The sequence below is a fragment of the Hylobates moloch genome, unplaced genomic scaffold (genome assembly GCF_009828535.3).
Source record: "Hylobates moloch isolate HMO894 unplaced genomic scaffold, HMol_V3 SCAFFOLD_14, whole genome shotgun sequence".
Classification (NCBI taxonomy): Eukaryota; Metazoa; Chordata; class Mammalia; order Primates; family Hylobatidae; genus Hylobates; species Hylobates moloch.
In genome coordinates this window covers 79,428,780-79,442,008 of record NW_026652289.1, presented here as the reverse complement: position 1 = coordinate 79,442,008, position 13,229 = coordinate 79,428,780, and the positions used below count along the sequence as shown (strand labels likewise).

General features: G+C 36.1%; 1 protein-coding gene across 1 annotated transcript in view; it reads right to left on the bottom strand.

The window, feature by feature from the left end:
* The window catches only part of AQR (aquarius intron-binding spliceosomal factor), a 119,724-nt gene that overhangs the window by 15,039 nt on the left and 91,456 nt on the right, over window positions 1–13,229 (bottom strand). Inside the window, exons 27-30 of the mRNA XM_032175964.2 lie at window positions 11,695–11,832; window positions 5,180–5,251; window positions 3,922–4,109; window positions 3,073–3,244 (exon numbers count right to left, since the gene is read on the bottom strand). Of these exons, the coding sequence (XP_032031855.1) occupies window positions 3,073–3,244; window positions 3,922–4,109; window positions 5,180–5,251; window positions 11,695–11,832 (570 nt within the window). The remainder of the gene's footprint in view (window positions 1–3,072; window positions 3,245–3,921; window positions 4,110–5,179; window positions 5,252–11,694; window positions 11,833–13,229) is intronic.

Sequence of the window (13,229 nt, the reverse complement as noted above, 5' to 3'; positions counted from 1 at the left end):
CTCACATCTGTAATCCCAGCAATTTGAGAGGCCAAGGTAGACAGATCGCTTGAGTCCACGAGTCTGAGACCAGCCTGGACAACATGGTGAAACCCTGTCTCTACTAAAAATACAAAAATTAGCTGGGCATGGTGATGCATGCCTATAGTCTCAGCTACTCTGGAGACCGAGGTGGGGGGATCGCTTAAATTTGGAAGGCTGAGGATGTGGCGAGCTGCAATCGCGCCTCTGCACTCCAGCCTGGTGACAAAGTGAGAGCTCATCTCAAAAAAAAAAAAAAAAAAATTCTATACAATGTGCCACGACTGTAGTTACACAGAGACACAAAACTATAAAGGAACAAAGTAACTAAGAAGCCAATACAATACCCAGTTTAATAGCATATAACTAACAGTATTATAATTGACTCAATTTTTGCACAATACTTTTCCTCCTTTCTCATGTTTCTTTATGTTTTTTGTATGCTTTGTTTCTGTTCTCTGCGTAATGGTTGTCACTTCTACTAGATCACTTTAGGTGGGATGAGGATGTGACCTCAAATTGATCAGTCTGGTTTACTGTTAAATTACAGACTAGTACGGAGATTAAAACTAAGGCTTATTCAACTTAAAGGTGAGGAATCACACACAAAGCTGTTTGGTCCAGTTCAGTAGAAACTAAATCCAAAGTACTAGATGAAAGAAGAAAGTAAAATAAGAATATAAACACAATTATTAAAAAAAAAAAAAAAAGGGAAGCTGGATTTCATGCAAAGGCAACAGAAAGATTACTAGAAGACTTCTAGAAATATCATTTATATTCTGGTTCTTTGTGACACACAGCTTGAGTTACAAGTTCATTTAAGTTTTCTAGTGTCTTTTTTTTTTTTGAGGCAGAGTCTCACTCTGTCGCCCAGGCTGGAGTGCAGTGGTGCAATCTCGGCTCACTGCAACCTCTGCCTCCCAGGTTCAAGCGATTCTCCTCACTCAGCCATCCGAGCAGCTGTGTGTGGCGCACACCACCACACTCAACTAATTTTTGTATTTTTAGTAGAGATGGGGTTTTGCTATGTTGACCAAGCTGGTTTTCTTTTTTTTTGAGACGGAGTCTCGCTCTGTCACCCAGGCTGGAGTGCAGTGGCGCAATCTCGGCTCACTGCAAGCTCCGCCTCCCGGGTTCACGCAATTCTCCTGCCTCAGCCTCTCTGAGTAGCTGGGACTACAGGCGCCCGCCACCACGCCCGGCTAATTTTTTTGTATTTTTAGTAGAGACGGGGTTTCACCGTGGTCTCAATCTCCTGACCTCGTGATCCGCCCGCCTCGGCCTCCCAAAGTGCTGGGATTACAAGCGTGAGCCACCGCGCCCGGCCGAGTTTTCTAGTTCTTTAACATTGCCCAATTTGGTACTTTGCCCAAAGGTTAGACATGAAGCATTAACAATAAAACAACATGAACTGTATTGTGACCAAACATTTTAGAACTCGCTCCAAATGTGTCAAGTCCCCTTCAAATTAGTGACTTTTATTCATTTATCCACCTAGTCATTCCCTCTCAGACACTAATTCTTCAAATGTTATCACTTAAATGCATAGTATTCTTATTTTGGGAGACAGTGTTTTCAACTCTTCAAAATATATTTAACAGTGGCAAATCATCATCTGAAAATATATTTATTTCTTGAATCGCTAAAAACTCATCTAGAGTTAGGCTTAATGAATAAGAAAAACAGGTAACCAATCTGGATAAAAATGTTTCAAACAATACTACAGTATGACTCAGGCAATGAAACTGACTCAAAGGAGAAATTCCAAGAAACCATTATGTAATGAAAACATCAGTTGATTACTGATAGAATAATTAATTTCAAAGGTGGCTATTAGGAAACATCACTGATTTGAATTAGGTTCTAATATTTTTAAAGTTATCATTTAAAGGTCACATCTGTTCTCAGGCATTAAGTACACAAATAGAGTAACTTGATTTAATGTAACCAAATATTTGGAGGGACAGTAAGATCTGCATGAGTTACATCTACACATACACATTTAAGCTGATGATAAATGATGCTTTTTCATGAATAACTCAAGATCTCTAATTTATATAACAACCTATATTGGATATTTTGCTGTAAAGAAAGAGAGAAAAAAAGAAAAAAATTAAAATAACCCCAAATGCTACCAACCAAAGACTATGTTTTGATATATATGCTGCCAGGTCATTTTGTATAGATTATCTGCACACATTTTTTTAAAATGAGATACTATAGATATACTTTGCAGCGTTTTCCCACTTAATATAGCATAAACATTCTTCCTGTTAGTAAATACAATGTTATCATTCTTAGTGGCTATCTAGTATTTCTTTTATATGGAATATGTAATAATGCAATTAATCCCTACTGACAGATATTTAGGTTGTTTCTCATTTCCAAAATAATTTGCAGTGATGAACATGAAGCATACAAGTCTTTGCAAACTTGCCCAATTATTTTTTTAGGATAAATTCCTAGAAGTGAGAGCACTGCTTTTAATACATGCTGACAATTTGTCCACCAAATTATTTTCCTACTAGCATTGTATGAGAATAAAGTTTCCTCAAACCTATCCCAACACTGAGCATTGTTAAAGAGGTGAAAATGTGATTCAATGATTTATACTTGTTCTAAAATATGAATTGCATATTCATATTTTCCTATTAGTCTTGATTTTTTAAAGCAATTTATGAGTTCTATAAATATATTCAGAATTCGACTTATTGTTTGTTAAATATTGAAATAAATTTTAAATACAGAAAATAAATCTTTTCTCCAATCAATGTTTTTATGATTTCTGCTTTTGTAACAAGCTTAGGAAGACCTTTCTCACTCCAACACTATATATTCATCAATATTTTCTTCTAGTAGTTTCTAGTTTGTTTATAGTTTCTTTAGTGCATGTATTTTTAATCAATCTGATATTGATTTTTCGTATGCTATGTGTAAGGTGGGGTTCCAACTTTCCTTTTCTCAATGGCCAAATGGTTAAGTATCACCGATTTAGGCATACATCAGCCAGCAAATGCAAAATAAACTTACAAGCTTCCTATTTTTTCTTACCTGATAGAAGTAAGGATTAGGTTCAGATTCTCCCACTCCTTGAAAATCTTCAACATTAATGAGCTGGAAGTCATACAGTAAGCCAGCATTTGCTGTACTAAACTCTGGCAAGAGCTGCACATGGGGTAAGTTTCCTAGATTCTTGTATCGCCAGTTGTAGAGGTTGCACAAGCTTTCCAAAGACAAATACCCCCACAAACAGAAAATATTAGCAGTGTAAAATATCTTTTAATATACATAAGGAGGTTTCTGTTTCTGTGCTTCTTTTAAATTTTCATGTTAGCCATTTTGGCTCATCTTTTAAGCAATAATGCTCTTTCGACCTTAGCTTCCCTACTTCAAGTAACCAAGGGTCAGAAGACTGAAGGTACTACAAAAATGAGAGTTCTATTATGCTCTCTGAGGTCAATGCTATCTTTATCCCTTAAATTAAAAAATCAAGGAAGACGAAAAATTGAGGACATTTGGGGGTAACTATGAGATGGGGCCTGCATCCTTTATGAAGTAAGAATTGGTGTGTTCTCCTTTTGTTCACTTTTTTTTTAGACTTCAAAATTATATTAACTGTATATCTTTTGGGGACATGAAGAAAGGAGAAGGGACAATGAAAAGAAGCCTTTAGATTATAAGTTATATAAATTAATCTTAATGAATGAAATGAAGGAAATAAATTATTTGGTCCATTCATATCTCTCGCAGAAGTTGACAAAAGTGTTTTTGGATTTATGGATAGCCAAGTTCCTGGATAGCCAGGAATGATAATAGTCTACACAAAAGCTATTCACAAATACTTGGATCATGGAACGAATGTCCTTAAATTTGAATAATTTTTTTTCCTGTCTCCTTTACCTTGCTCTGGCTCTCCCTTGAGCATCAAGGTCAACAGTCGGAACTCCAACGCGAACAAAGCGAGTGAAGAGAGACTGCTCCATGTTTGAGTACTTTTGAAAGGCCATGTTCTTAATAACTGGAGGTAACTGGTGATGATCGCCAATCATAATCCATCGTTTTAGTCGGCTAAATCCATCCTGAGGATTCTAGAAATGAAAAGTAAGGAAATGGCAAAATACTCTATTATCCTCTGGTCTCCAATTTATTACCTGGGAGACTCACTCTTCATCAAACAGCTTCCTTATCTTACAAATTACCAATCTTTACCAGCTCCACAAAGAGGAGTCTAGCAAATGTACAGAACAATTTGTGAACCAATTATGGATGTTTTTGCTCTTGGGTGACAGTGGGTGAGGGAGAATGGAGGTATTTAGAAGGCAAGCATGGAATTACCCTACTTTAATAGGCAGGGTAATCCAAAGAGGGCTGGAAGGATTAGGTCAGCATTAGGTAACGAGTACACAGAAGGAAACAGAAGCCCAAGAAGAGAAATGGAAAGATGTGAAATAAACATGTTTCACAATTAGCTAAGGACCAATTCTGAACCCACTAAAGCAGTAAAAACTACCTTCTTTAATTATCTACACTACTACTTCAATTTCCTACTCTATATGTCTCCTAGTTCCTTGAAACATATCCTGATAGAATACATTCCAAGTTCCAAGCAGCTTCACTTATAAAAACAACTTTTGGAACTCAATTTATCTGCATATTAGAGTGGTCTCTAATCCTTAAGTTGGGAATTCCACATTTTGTTTTTAATGCTTCAATAGTAAAGAATATTGTACAGTAAAAAACATTCTTAAATAGCACAATTTAGCTCAAAAACTTAGGCATAAAGAAAAGCAATGCACTCAGTGAATATGAAAAAATAATTCTACAAACAATTATAACGAAAGAAATGAAGAAACAGCTCATCTTCCCACCAAATTGCACAACAATGTAATTTTCTTGATTAAAATTACTAAATCTTTTCAAAACTACAGAAATAAACTATGAATTTTTAAATAGTACTTCTGGAAGCAAAACAACTACTAAATAGCCAGTGAATAGATTGAAGAAAGTTTACAGGCTTAAAATAGAATACCAAACATAATGAAGTTAAGGAAAATACATAACCATGGCAATCAGCACACCCAAACTGTACAACTTTCTGATGCTGTCCTCAGCATTCTTAGAACTCTATTTTCTTTGCCTCAGATCTTATATTTCTTACCTGTAGAAGAAGAGGGATAAAAGTTTCTATCTCCAGAATCTGAGCAGCCTCTTCCATCAAAATGTTGTCATACTGAGAAAGAAAGAGGAAAGCTTGTCATACAGACAGCTTAAAAGCCAAACAACTACCATCATAATCATCAAAAAAACCCCAAATAATTTCAGATAAAAACGACAACATACAAATTATTCAGACAGATAAAAATAACAACATACATATTATTCAAACAGAAACTTCATGGTCTTATTTATCATTATGCCTCTGTATTTCCAATTCAAGTATTTGACTTCAGGAAAGCAGCCTAAATATACAACTTTACATTGAAGAGATCTTGTGTATCATTTCTTGAACTGCAATGCCAATTTGGTCCTTTTCAATTTAGTTCTTTATTTCTACATCAGAAAGCATCAATTTATAATTATATATGAGGTCGTTCCCTTTGGTACTCTTACTCTGGTAGCATTTTGGGATAATTTTTTTTTCCTATATGAATCCTACCCATCACAACAATTCATTTCAGTCTCACCCCTGGGCATTCAATCCATCACCAGAGCATGTCAATTTTACCTTCAAAACTCTTGAGTCTATTCATTTTTCTTTATTTCTACCAGCACTACCACTCTAAAAATCCAAGCCACCACTATGACTACGGATAGCAAACTCCTTACTAGTTCCTCCTCTTCCTGTCTTGACTCCTCTAAGGCACTTACACAACTCCTTATTTCAAATCCTTCACACCACTGTTTTAGGGAAAAAAAATCCCTTAACATTGCCAGCAAGGATGTATTTACCAAGAATCTATATTCAATCTAGTCCCTGACTTCCTCTTGTACTTTATCTTTCTCCTTACTCACTAAGCTTCAACCACAATGACCTATTTCAGTTTGTCCGAAATGGCAAAACCTTTCCTGCCTCAGGCCCTTTGCACATGCTATTCTCTTCACTTTTAGTCTAGTTGGTTCTTTCTTATCCTTAAAATATCAGCTTAAAAGCCTCTTTATCTAGGCCTTCTCTGACCTCCCAATCTAAAACTGATATCAAAGTACTAAAGTACTGTTCTTTTGTCTTCCAGACCTTCACAATTTGTAATTATATCTGTATATTTACTTGTTTAATGTCTGTATCTTTTCCGTAGCCCAGTCCCCAGTAATGTTAGGTATTACACATCTGTAAAAAAACGAAAAATCAAGTCTTTCTAAAACATGAGAAAATTTCATTCCTTCTTTGATAATTACTACTCTTCTATCTGTCCAATTCTCATTTAGATCTATTCTCAATATGTTTTATCTTTCCTCTTCACTTCTAATTCTGATCGTTACTTAGTATGACATCTTCTTGTTTTGGTACAATACCTTCTTCTTGAATCTAAGTACACATTAGAGTTCTGTTGCTTTCTGTTTTTAAAGATTTCTCCCATTATTTTATTTTCCAGGGCGGTGGGAGATGGGGAGAGCATATTTACTCTGAATGTTTGATTAACTCTCCTCTTTTAAAGTTATGGTTCAATTCTGGACTGTTATTGAAACTACTTGAAGGTGTAGGCATTTCCCTATTATAATGATTAGGTCATTTTTGTGGGAGCTGAACAGAAGGAGGAATTCAAACACTCACATGTTCTAAGACGTCCCTGTGTAGACTCTCAAGATAACAGGTATAATATGCAAAACAGAGTGGGGGCAACTCAAAAGGAGATAGCTTAAAAAGTCTGCTTTCTGAAAATCAATTCTGAAAATATAATGCAATTTTACTTATAAAAACATATTTATAGATTTTGCTTTTTAAAAGGGAGATTTTAATTCCAAAGCAAAATTATCACTACTTTAGCTACTTGCTCCATGTATCTATTAGTCAGATCATTCATTCAACCCTTACTAATCTCTACCAACATATTACACGTTGGGTTGGCACTTGATGCTCCAGGCCAGGTACCAGGCGAGGAGCTAGTCTTTGTGGACTTTCAAAGGATTCCTAAATTCTACAGCCACCGTTACCAGTTCTATGGTTCTTTAGTGGATTATAGCTGCTAGGATAGGGTCAGGGTGGTGTAGGAGTAAGGGCACAACAGACTTTAAATTCTTAGAAAACCATGTTTCAATACTAGCTCTGTAACTGATTACCTGTGACTCTAAGGTAATATCTCTCTTGAGTCACCCTTTCTCAACTATAAAATGGAGATATCTTGGCTGGGTGCAGTGGCTCACAGCTGTAATCCCAGAACTCTGGGAGGCCATGGCAGGTGGATCCCTTGAGGTCAGGAGTTCAAGACCAGCCTGAACAACATGGTGAAACCCCGTCTTTGCTAAAAATAACGGTAAGTTGGTTTGGTGTGGTGGCGTGTGCCTGTAATCCCAGCTACTCAGGAGGCTGAGGCACTAGATGTGCTTGAACCCAAGAGGTAGAGGTTGCAGTGAGCCGAGATCATGCCACTGCACTCCAGCCTGGGCAAAAGAATGAGACTCTGTATCAAAAAAAAAAAAAAAAAAAAAGGAGATAGCTCATATAAAGATCTAGTTGTGAAGAAGAGAAATAAATCATTGTAAACATTCAACTTTGTACACTGTAAACACAGAACTTGGTACATAGCTGACGCTCAACAAATGATGATTATTATCATTGTTCGCTTTTATTATCATTCTGATACATTTCCTTCTACAATTTCTACAACTCAAAATGGGTTTAAGATGATCAACACTGAATTAATAATCCCTGAAAACAGACAAACAAATTAGAATTAATATTTAACTTCATGTTTGTAAAAAATTGGGGCCGGGTGCGGTGGCTCATGCCTGTAATGCCAGCACTTTGGGAGGCCAAGGCTGGATCACTTGAGGTCAGGAGTGACCAGCCTGGCCAACATGGTAAAACCCTGTCTCTACTAAAAATACAAAAATTAGCTGGGCCTGGTGGCAGGCGCCTGTAAACCCAGCTACTCAGGAGGCTGAGGCAGGAGAATCACTTGAACCCAGGAGGTGGAGGTTGAAGTAAGCTGAGATCGCACCACTGCACTCTAGGCTGGGCAACAGAGCAAGGGTCTGTCTCAAAAAATAAATAAATAAATAGGCTTCAACAAAATACAAATTGAAACAAGTGATAGACTTTTGTTAAAAGGTGATGAATTGAACACATAATGATCACCACTATCTCTGGAAACCCCCTAAAATAACGCTTGACATTATATAGTGAAATTGTATCCCAAAGAGTTAAAGAAACCAGCAACTAACAGATATTCTTGAGTTTACAGGATGATAGATAAGAAAAGAAACACCTTGCTGCAAAGCTGAAACTTCCTTTGCTTCTAAGATAATAAAACTGGCTGAAACTGGCTGGAACCAATATAGCCAACTAGAGTGAGCGCAGAAGGAGCTTGCTTACATCACAACCCAAATTTCTACCATGTTTCATGTTAACTCCTCTAGAATCTACAAATGCCATCCAAGAGGTAGCATGAAGAGAGAACTGCGCATGCTTGAAGACTTTCCAGACCCCTTTCCTTCCACCAATCACTTACTAATCCCAGGATCCACCCCCTATACCTTTTCTAATAAAATTACTGCCTTAAAGCCAGCATGGGGACATAGATTTGAGCTTGACTATGTTCTTCTCATGAGTCAACTTGCAATAGAAGCTTTTTTTTTCCCTCAAAAACCTGGTGTTAGAGTATTGGCTTCTAGTGCACCAAGCAGCAAGCCCCTTTTGCTTGGTAACAGTAGGAATGGTTTAAAGAGGCAATTAGACTTCCTCACTTCAAGGAACCAAACGAAATGTCCCTCTCTCTCACCCCCAATAGACGACAGGTTTAGTGTCTGGAGAGGATCTTGGAACTTGGAGAAAGCAGGCAGAGTTAAGAGGGTGGGATCAGAAATGAGCACCATACAAAAAGTGGGAATTATGTCAAAAGTCTGTGTACATAACTGAATGTGGAGAAGTCTGGCTCTCTTTCTCCATCCATCTCCCACAACCCAGGGATCCAGGAAAGTAAGAGTCCTCTTTCTCCCTTCGTATCCCTAAGACATATCACTGAAATTTCAGAACTCTAGGGACAAAGAAAAGATTGTAGGGCTTCTTGACAGAACAAAAATGTAAAACAAAATACATTTAAAATCATGGTTTTGGGCTTCTGAACAGCTACACTGGAAGACAGAGAAAACGGAACAATTCTTCAAAATTCTTAAGAAAAATTATTTCCAATCTAGAAATCTATATCTAGCCATAATAATTAAATGTGACAGTAGATTGAAAACAGTTTTTGGACATGGAAAGTCTTAAAAATATTAACTCCTATGCATCCTTTCACATGAAAGATACTAGAGGATGTATTCTACTAAAAATACAGAAGAGAAAGACACGGAATGCCCAAAACACAGAATCTGACATATGAGAAAGGCAAAGGCTTAGAATGGATGCAATGTGAACTGAAATAGGTCAGGAGTATCTAGGAGAGAGATCTCCAAAAACAAGTATGTGATGTGTCTAAATGTACTAAGAAAATATTTAAAAACTAAACAGTTTTGGGTTGAATTGGTGGTAAAAACAGGAAACTAAACAAACAAAAAAGGCGAAAATCATTAATTCCAGAAAGAAAAAAAAAATTGTGCATGAAAGGAAAACTAATCATGGTATATTCCCTTGCTTGGATGTGAAAGTGTTCATGTGTTAATAATGACGTAAATACCCAAAAGTGAGCAAACCAAAGTTATGACATAACTATATTTGGAGCCTTAAGGAAGGAAAGGTGCACACACACATGCATGAATGTGTGTCTATTTGTCCTCTCGGTCAGCACAGAATCAAAAGACAATGCCTAAAATGGAAATTTACCATTCTTAACTGATATAGATGAAAAGGACAAAATCTAAAAGAGTTGAAGGATTGGATAAACAGGATGGATGAGCATAGTGGGGGACTGCCTTTTTTTGTTAAGTGGACCTACAAGGTTTTTAAAACTCTTAAGTGTGATAAAAATAAAACTTCAAAATCAAAAATATAGAAAACCTATTAGCACTCATGCTAACTACCCTTTGACGTGTAGCATGATTTAAATGTAGAAAATGACTACTGAAAATGTGATAAGTAGTATTCTTTAGAACACAGGCAAAAGCTCCATGAAAGCAAAAAATGTTAATTATGGTTGCATTATTTTCCCTTGTTATTAAGCTATGATTTAATATCAAAGTATATTTTATATGTCAGCCCCAAGAACAAAATATTTAGGTGAAAAATTCTCACTAATAATTTGCAAAAGGGTAAGTTCACACCACTAGGGTACGTTCACATTACCTTTTAATAAATTGTCGTATGTGTCCTACCTGGCAGCTGAAGACCCTTGCATCCAAAATAACAATTTCATCACCTTGAATTTATTTAGCGCCTATCTTTCAGTGAGCTCACAACATTTTTAAATTGTCAGTTACTTTAATCAACAAGTGAATTACTAAGTTTTAATTCAAACCCTTATACAGAACTGTTTTAAACAACAGACAAACCAGTTGCAGGAAAGTTAAATGACTGTTAAAATCTAAGTTCAGATCAGTATCACTAGCAAAGTCACAAAAAATTTGCAAATTCAAATTTACTGCTCAATCATTATATTCCACTTCAAATGAGTCACAGATTAACAGGCTATTTTGTCCTGTTTTTATCATATGATGAAACCATTTTAATATCTCATTTTGCAGTCTAAATAAGAGTATTCCATATCCTCATATGAAAGGCTTTTCATTTGCTAAGTACACAAATAACCGGAATGGTTGTATGTTTAATATGTGAATAATCTAAGCATACAGATGTCTAATAGATGAAAACCACTTTGTTTTTTTTTTGTTTGTTTTTGTTTTGAGATGGAGTCTCACTTTGTCGCCCAGGCTGGAGGGCAGGGGCACAATCTCGGTTCACTGCAACCTCTGCCTCCTGGGTTCAAGTGATTCTCCTGCCTCAGCCTCCCAAGGAGCTGGGATTACAGGCGCATACCACCATGCTCGGCTAATTTTTGTATTTTTAATAGAGACAAAGTTTCACCATGCTGGACAGGCTGGTCTCAAACTCCTGACCTCAAGTGATCCGCCCACCTTGGCCTCCCAAAGTGCTGGGATTACAGGCATGAGCCACCACACCTGGCTGAAAACAATTCTGAAATGTTCTTTTTATAGCTTTTACTTCTGTTTGGAGATATTTTTATTATTACTATTTTTTTTAATTAGGTGAATTTTAGGTTTTTTTCATAAGCTTTATTTGGAGATTTTTAAATAAGTGATACTCAGTAAAAATAAAACCTTAACAAGTATGAGAATTTGGTCAGACAACCATATGGTTATAACATTACCTAATGGAAATATTACTAATAACTAGATTTAGAAAAATTAGATTCAGAGTTCACAATCACGTAAACATGGGATATTATCATCCACTTATAAAAGAAATATTTTAAGGTAATTACAAATACAAACTTCAGTAAGAAGTGAGCCAATCTCTGATAATCTTAAAAAAAAAAAAAAAAAAAAACTACCATAAGTCTTTACCTTGAAACCTAGCTTGACCAAGTCATGTCGTTTTAAGGCAGCATGAGTACAGGTCATAGCAATAATTTTGGCTTCTTTCACTAAAAGGTATTTAGATCTGTCCAGTCCACTTCGAAGCAATTCAGAGGCTCTGAATTCCTATGGAAATGAGGAGCAATGAAAGATAATTTTAGGAAAACGGAGTTTTGCACATAACCATACAATCCAGTCAGACTTAATTCCTGAGAAATTAACATAAATATATTATAAACTAAGCCTAATGAATTATAATTCTGTTCATTATGATTTGGGTACTAATTGAGTTTAAATAACAGCTGATATAAAAGTTATAATTCAAACTTTTTCGTATGTAAGGTAAAATATGTACAATATAAACAAGAATACTGAATAAAATTCAATGATCATTGTACCTGTATTACTCAACGTCCCTCCAGGAAAATGGAAACGATTTCAGGTATTCATATCAAAGGAAATTTTAGCAAGAAACTGGTTATACAAGTGATAGAGGAACTATAAAGGTAATATAGCATAGAAATTAAAGACAGCAGCAGTCACTATCATCCCTAGACTAGAAAGAATAAAGGTAGGAAGTGGTATTATCAGAGCCCAGGGACTATAGTCACACAAAAAAGCTGGAACCACAAGTTTTTCCAGCAGAAACTGGAATCATGAAAGAGATGAAACCCAAGGCAGAGGGAACTAATGAAGAAATACCTTGGTACTCTCTCATCGGCTATACTAAGCAAGAAGTCAGCTGACATAGGAAGCTGGGAAATTAAACCTGCAAGGATAAGCCAGAACATCAACCATGGCAGAGGATCCCCAACAGAGCAGAAAAGGGTATGGAAAAACAAAAAACATTTGTTTTTTAAATAATTAAAATATTACAAATATAGGTGAGGTACCCTGTATAACCTTCTGCCTACTCCCTTCCAAGGCAGCTATTATTATGAATTGAGTATGTTTTTATCCTTTTACTTTGTGTTTATGTAACCATAAACATAATACTTTACATTTATTATTCTGTACCTACCATCCATCCACTTAACCATATACATTTCAATATTTACTGAACATATACTACATATCTGATACTGTTCTAGGAAGTAGGTATGTAATCACATCTAAAAGATACAAAGACAAGAAACAATGTCCCTGACCTTTCTACCTGAAAATTTAATCCTAAATTTTCTTACTGAGGAGTCTGAGCCTGAATATGATCCCCTTATAGGACCACTGTAATTTTTCAATGAAGTTTGCTATCTATTTTTGCAATGATGATTCTGCAATGATGTGGCAAAAACTAGGAGACATATCCAGGGGGCACTGGGTTCCAGACATGTTCTCTGTTCCCATTGTGTAGCTATGACTCATTTCACTTTAATAATCAGAATCAATCATCCTGGCTACTACAGCAACCCCACTATTTTACTGATCAAGAGGCATACAGGACTTAGAATGGCCACATGGCAGTCTCAAATTCCAATTCAAAGAACCATTATTGAATTTCTTGATGGAAGCATTCCTTTCTCAAA